This window comes from Crassostrea angulata, chromosome 6 (assembly GCF_025612915.1).
Source record: "Crassostrea angulata isolate pt1a10 chromosome 6, ASM2561291v2, whole genome shotgun sequence".
Taxonomy (NCBI): Eukaryota; Metazoa; Mollusca; class Bivalvia; order Ostreida; family Ostreidae; genus Magallana; species Magallana angulata.
Window position 1 is genome coordinate 33,283,109 of NC_069116.1, and position 7,580 is coordinate 33,290,688.

The 7,580-nt window shown below is 33.1% G+C and overlaps 1 protein-coding gene across 1 annotated transcript; it reads left to right on the forward strand.

Moving 5' to 3' along the window:
- The first annotated feature begins 762 nt into the window (after window positions 1-762).
- Window positions 763-5,196, forward strand: LOC128190110 (leucine-rich repeat-containing protein 47-like). The gene is made up of 6 exons (XM_052862020.1): window positions 763-1,779; window positions 1,885-2,001; window positions 3,101-3,219; window positions 4,224-4,326; window positions 4,617-4,743; window positions 4,986-5,196. The coding sequence occupies exons 1-6, from the start codon at window positions 799-801 to the stop codon at window positions 5,135-5,137; spliced, it is 1,599 nt and encodes a 532-aa protein (XP_052717980.1). The 5' UTR covers window positions 763-798; the 3' UTR covers window positions 5,138-5,196.
- Window positions 5,197-7,580: the final 2,384 nt, after the last annotated feature.

Genomic DNA, 7,580 nt, shown 5'->3' on the forward strand with positions numbered 1-7,580 from the left:
CCTTCATATCCCGAATGAATTATCAAAGAAAGCATTTTATTGTTTAAATGAATACACTAGCGCTTTTTAATTTCAAAAATTTACATTTTTAAACCACGACTGATTGGGTATAGTAAACTGTATACATTAATTTGTAAAAATGAATGTATATTAATTGTGCCCTGCGTCTATATATGAGTAAATGATGTATTAATGTATACATAAATGAAACTAGAAACAGTGATGTGGAATGGGGGCTGACAACCTTTTTACAAACAGTCTTTTATCTTTAAATCTTTAACATTTTTTGGAACAAATTACCAACTCACTGGTTTGAAGTAAAACAGTTTAATTCTTATATTTTCCCAGTCATTTGCAACCAAAAAAAATCAGGTCACTTACATGTATCATCCATTTCAGTTTAGATTTTTCAACTCTGTCCGCTGCTATGCAGTTGGATGTGGTTTTTTTTTTAGTTTTCAAGAATATGTTAAGAAAGCAATGCGAAAATACGGACAAAGCACATGTATATACAAAAATTAACAACAAATTGAAAAGTTTTTAAAAAAAATAGAAAATCACATTATCTAAGAAAAGACAAACAAGTCTTTCTACACAATTCTTTCAATATACATGTGCATGTATATATGCCGGCATATTTTTTGCATTCATTTTTTAAATTTTTTTTATTTTCACGAATTTTCCCCAGAAAATGTTTAAAAAAAAAAAATTAATGATTGAAATCGTGAACGACTTATCTCTCTTTCGACCATGCCTACTTTCGATTTATACGTACAAGCTAACAATTTAAAAAACAAGATGGAGGAAGTTCGGAAAGCTGCGGAGGAAAAAAGACGGGAATTGGTGATTAGTGGCCAAACGGCCAGTAAATTCATTGAGGAGAATGGATTAGACGATGAACTTTATCACTTGACTTGTCTAAATTATCTGAGTATATCAAAGACATGTTTAAGACAACTGTCGCCAAAATTAGGAAACCTGGTAAATTTGACCAACTTGGTATTGCACAACAACCAACTTACGGCACTACCTGGGGAGATACAGGCCTTGTCAAAGCTAAAGTTCTTTGATGTATCTAACAACCAAATAGAAGAGATGCCAGAATCTATCAGTAATCTCTCAGAATTGGAGTCTCTAAATGTTAGTGTGAATAAGCTTAGTTCTTTTCCACCTGTTGGGAACTTGAAATCTCTCCATATATTTAATGTTGCTCACAACAGTTTAACAGAATTACCAGAGGGAATATTCAATCCTAAACTTGTTCATCTTAGTCAGATTATTGCAGGAAATAATGAAATTGAATTGTTGTCCCCAAATGTAACGGAATTGCCGCATTTAAATATGTTGGATATGTCTAACAATAAACTAAAAGAAGTTCCCGCTGAGCTTAGTGAGTGTCCCAAGCTCAAAGAACTCAATTTAAAAGGAAACAAATTCTCAGATCGGAGATTTGGAAAACTGGTCGAGCAATGTGCCACCAAGTCTGTCATGGAATACCTAAGTAATAATTTGAAGAAAGAGAGAGCAAAGAATTCTGACAAGAAAGGCAAAGGAAAGAGTAAAGAGAAAAAAAAGAAAGGACAGAAGGCCGACGATGATGATGTAGAATTCTTGACGGACACCATTGATGTTTTGCACTTCCCCGATGACGACGATGGCTTGGTTGTATCAATTACCCCTGCAGTTCTGTCTGTGAGACCATACATTGTGTGCTGTATTGTCAAAAATCTAGACTTGCAGAAAACGGCCAATAGTTTCAAGCAATTCATCACATTGCAGGTTTCAAAACCATTTGATACTATTTCTCTTTTTCTTTATTTGCCATTTATGTTTATGTTAATACTTTAATATGATTGTCTATTAATGTTTATTTTTTTTTGGCAGACCAAACTTCATGACACTCTTTGTAATAAAAGACAAGCAGCGACCATTGCTACGCATGATTTGAGCAGTGTGAAGGGTCCATTGAAGTTTGATGCCCAATTCCCTCCTCTACTGATGGTATGTACATTGAACGTTGATCAATTGTACAAGTCCTTGAAAAATATGCGGCAACCAACTTATTTATTAATCAAAAGCATTAGATCATTAAAGAATTCAATACTCAGAGATAAACAATGAGCAGAATAAGAGGTAGAAAAACATTGAGATAGAATCGAAATACTAACAATGTCTTACAACTAGGCAGTCCCAAACCTTTAGGTTGTTTTGCACCGAAAAATATTGAATGCTTGGTATCAGGCCTATGGTATACATACATTTATAAAAACATTTTAAAAATCGGCTTATGTTAAATAGACAACGATTGAAAAGCCTAAGATATTGGTTCTGGAAGGAATGTAGCATGTATAGATTAATTACTTTGGGTGCAGATGAACTTTAAATCTCGTTCTCATTATAATCCTGTATTGATTGCTAGACAAATTTATTGCCAATAAATCAACCATGAATGGGTGAAGGTCTTTGAATATTGCCTTTATACTTCAAAATAATGATGCTTTTTAGAGAGATCAGAAGCTACCAGTATATGCTGTTATCAATTTTTTTCATGAACGACCTCTTAAATAGATCCAAAAAACATATTGTCAAACTGATAAAATGTACATAATAAAGTATTAAAAAATTATTTTTTGCTTTTATGTTTTCATTAAAGTAATGTCATGAAATAATTTTTTTCTTTCAATGGTTTACTCAGTTGAAGCAAGGCATCGGTTCTCTCTTTCAACCATTCTTTGAAGTGGATGATAATTTGATATTAGAAGTGTAATAATTTAAAAGTATGGTATGACAGGCTCTTATCAATAGTTGCAATTAGAAGATGAATGGGTAATCAAATGTAATCACAAACAGTTATTAACTTTCATGTCTATTGTATTTACCTGTATCTATCATATAAGCGTTTAAGTTTTGATTACTTATCAAGCTGGAAGTAATTGAACTAGTAATAATTACAGGTTAAGTTATGTAGGCATCTCAAGAATTAATCTGTTTTGTAATAAGATAAGCACTTTATAATATGAACCTTTAGATTTTATTTGGCATCATAAACAGTAAAATCATTGATTAGTTAGACACTAGTGTGATTTTTTGTACTATTCAGATTGTACCACTGTCCAAACAAAAGGAGGTATCAGGAGAAACACTTGTGGACGATCTGATGAAAGAGGCAGAGCAGATACGCAGGGAGAAGAAACGGAATGCTGTATCAGGGATACACAAGTAAGTCCGTGCCTCAACCCCGCCAACTCGGGCAGGAACTTAAAATAATGATCACTTCTGTTTAGGGAAAATACCTATCTCGCTAGATATTTGGCTTGGCTGGATATTTGAACTATCACTTTTGCTTTAACTGATACAATCAACTGAAGATTGGGCTGAGTGTCCAGACAGATTTGTGATCCAGAAAGACTGTCCTAAGATTTGGTGAAGGGTTCTGTCCAAATATCAAGCCGGGCTGAATCTCTGTTGAGAAAAATACAATGTGCCAGTGACATAATTCTCAAACCTTTAGAATATCAATACACAAAACTTCAAATTTTATATTTAATTTCAATTGTTTGTTTTTATATATGACATTTTATAATATTATCTATTTTGATGAATATCAAGTAAAATTTAAATGAATTCAATACTTGGACACTGTCTTTGTATTAAATACATATAGTCTTTCCAGTGGACAGTGTTGATGCAAGGATTTACCACACACTTTGCAATTCAGTGTTCAATTAATGCATATTAACACACCAGTGTATTAAAGACATATTAAAGTGTAAAATGATGCATTAGTCTGAGATGAAATGCTTCAAACTTAAGATTAATAAATAAGAATTCCAAATGATATGCCAGCCGGACCAGTGGTCTGCCTGACACATGTGGCCCCCAAACAAATTTATTGGCCCCTTTTCTTATATGAATTTTATAAAGCACATGTCAAGTGCTAACATGAAAAGTGTTGCATGAAAAATACAATTGCAATGATATTCTTTCTTATTTTAGTTTCAAGAATCAAACATTTACTTCTATTGAAAAATTTTGTAATAAAGTTAAGGTTAAAACACAATAAAAAATATTTTTCAATATATTACAAATGTGTGACTTTGAAAGTATGTACAATTCCACCAGACTTCCTGATATTTTATTTTCACTGACATGGCCTTGTTGCTGGCCTCAGTTTTCAGACCACCGAGTTTTCATGAAGACTGTGAAATGTTTTATTTCTCTAGGTATCTCGACTTGCTGAAGGACAAGACACAGTACCCCTGCCTAATAGACTCAGCAGGAACTGTTATTTCTTTCCCACCCATAACCAACAGCAATAACACCAAGGTACTAAATATATCAGATCAACTATACAGGGAGATAACGATAACTAACAATGGAGAGAGAGAGAGAGAGAGAGAGAGGAGAGATTCTAATCAATATTAAACTCAAATCCACTTCTCTATTACATACTTTACAATTCTAAAGCATAGTGGAGAGAAGCTAATTTAAAAGTTTTTTGGGGGGGGGGGGGAGAAAGTGGGAGGAGGAAGAGGTTTTGAATTTGATTTAATTTTATACTTTGTTACATTTGTACCTTTAATTCCGAAATCCCTAAAATTTCCCATTTTCCCTAGATATCCAAGGAAACTAGTTCCATCTTGATTGAGGTGACCAGTTCTACTAGTCTAGATGTCTGCAAGAAGGTTTGTGATGAACTCCTGGTGAAAATGCTGGAGATGGGTCTAGGCAAAGATTCTGCAGGTAAATAGAAAGAAACCTTACAAAAATAAATGAAGAAAAAAACCTTCTCGAAAAGAGTTAATGTTGAAAGTTGAAAATCAATAATGGAATCCTGTCCGTTCAAAAGATGAATAAAAAAGATAACAGATTTAAGAGAGACAGCTGTTGCATTTTGAAACAATTTTGTACAAAAAAAAACAGAAGGGGGGAAACTGACAAATTTTAATATACATGTACATGTATGTGATATTTTGAACCTATAGATGAGGCGTCACCACCTGCTGGACAGAAGACCTTGACTGTGGAACAGGTCAAGGTCACAGATGAGGAGGGAAATCTCAGAGTTGTCTACCCTTCAAGAACCGACCTGTCTGTGAGCAATCCTGGAATAACTGTCAACAGAAATTATGAATAACATTAAATTGTTAGGGACTTTCTAAATTATGAAGACATGTATTAGATATTTTGGTCTCAGTGTTTTTTTTTTTTAATTTTTTTTTATTGTACAATAGTAGAAGATACTGAGAGGTTTAACATAAGATGTGAATGGACAACAAAAGGGACAAACTTACAACGTCACAGTTTATAAAACTAACACTATCCCAAATCCCTTTGTACATGTATTCTATAAACTTGGTTGCTATCAATATGATTATTTTGATTGAACCTAAACATCGTTTTAGGGCCGTTTCGCTGGTTTGGTGTATAACAGTAATAAGGTATTTTATTTAAGAACTGAAGATAAGCTAGTGTAAATTCGAGGAGTGTTCCAGAATAATGTCATTTTACCTTCGCGTAAAGATGGTGTAAATATCGTACTGAAACCACTTTGACACGATTGATTGCTGACCCGTAGCCAAAGAAAATGTCGTGGTTCACAATTTCACTGAGCTAAAGTATACATTGCTTTATAGTGCAATATTGACATTTTTTCAGTGTCTTTGTGATAACACTACGAATCGATTTTGTAATGTACAGTCCAATAAATTCAAATAATGTATGGTTGGCGTACAAGAGAGGTTTGCATAATTAAAAGAATTGAAAATCACATAAATAATTCAATATTGTAATAATTAATCGTTCAATTGTTGAAAGTTATATATGTAACAAGAAGTCATTCTTTGAATATATTGAAGTGATAATTTCAGTCGGGGCGTGATCAAATCTATCATAAAGCCTTCCGGGCTTTATTGAATTTGACTACGCCCCGACAAAAATTATCACCTTATCACCTTACAATACTCAAAGAATCCTTAATCCTTTATTACAAACACCTCAAAGATGCTGTTCGCCAAGGTTGCCCTGCAACAGTTACAACCAAAAATAACATCGTAAAAATTCACCAATTCTTACAGAAAGACGCAAAATATGCCCTGAGACAATTGGCTAGGATGACAAACTTGTGTTGATATTTTGAGAAAAAAAAAATCTGATGCTTAGAAAGATAAACGCTAGGTGGATACTTCATTTGCTTAGCGTTGAATAAAAGAGATGCCGTGTTGTAAAGAATCTTTCCTAGAAAAAAATATGTTTTAAAATTGTATCCAAAATATACTAAAGAGACTTTTGATATTTAGTTACTGGCGATGAGACCTGGGTACTAGTATACTATATTGAGCCAAAACGCTATAACAGGAATCTGGGCGTCAAAGAATGCAAAACGTCTTTGCATTGCTAAAAGTTTACAAACCATGGAAAAGGTTTGATAATTTTATGATATGCTATTTTTCTTTGACAATCAAGACTCTGTCATGCAAATTCCTGTGCCAAAGGGCAAAACTTCTATAAAATGTTATTATTAGAAAACTGAAGATACATGTATATTACGAAGCCGTCGCCCCAATTCAAAACGGGTATGAAGTACCCCCCATACCCTGTTTTCTCCAGATTTAAGCCCCGTGCGACTTCATTGTGTTCCCCCAAACTTAAATTCCACCTATCTGAAAAAAAAATACAAATTGCGAAATGCTTTTGAGTCTGCAATTTAACAGTATACGATGGATGTCCCTATTGAGGATACGAAAAATGTTTCCAGAAGTGTATTGATCGTCTAAAACAGTGTATCCAGGCCAATGGTGGGTGCTTTGAAGGACAGGGACGAAAAAAAGGATCAAATATTAATGAATGTGGGTGATAAAAGGCAAGTGTCATTATTTTTGGAACATCCCTCATTTCAATGCTAATTGGACATAATGGTTTCACCCTTCTGCTGTTTGGTACTAGTATTCCATATTATCTCTTAGTCTCTACAAATATGATTTGAAGTATGAAATTTAAATTATAAAAAAAAAAAAAATTCTATATTTAGGGGATAAATTTTGTTATATTTATTATAAGCACGCCAATATTTAGTTTGCTTCTTTCTTTTTTTTTTACTGTTGATTAAATATTCAGTTCATATGGTTGACAAATTTGTTGCATGATCGCACGTTATATTGAAAAGAATATATGGAATATTTTTTTCAAACTCGTGCACATTTACCAAATGCCATAAATCAAGGAAATTCTGCAGCAAACTATGCCTATTTCATCCCTTGGGCTGGATGCGGAAACTTCAAGTAAAGGAAAGCATTATTCACTTCTGATCCAGGTAACAGGAAAACATGTTGCATAATCATTTAGAAGAGTGATCAAAAGACAATTAATAAGTATGCTGTATTTAATTGATTTTTGTTTAATTCATATAAATATCATACATTTGTCACTTTAAAAAAGTTCCCTTTAAAAACTTGAATCGTGAAACACTTTCAATTAAACATGTAACATGGGTGAGTATTTATTTGTATGTCCATAAAACTTTTTTTACTCTTTCGTAATGATCAAATCGATAATAAAAGTCTAGTACAAGTATCATTTCT

Bases quoted from the DNA above. Each gene is read 5' to 3' on its own strand.
- LOC128190110 (XM_052862020.1), top strand. From the start codon at position 799: ATGGAGGAAGTTCGGAAAGCTGCGGAGGAAAAAAGACGGGAATTGGTG. The intron at 2,002-3,100 runs GTATGTACATTG...TGTACTATTCAG, and splicing joins AATTCCCTCCTCTACTGATG to ATTGTACCACTGTCCAAACA. The intron at 4,744-4,985 runs GTAAATAGAAAG...TTGAACCTATAG, and splicing joins TCTAGGCAAAGATTCTGCAG to ATGAGGCGTCACCACCTGCT.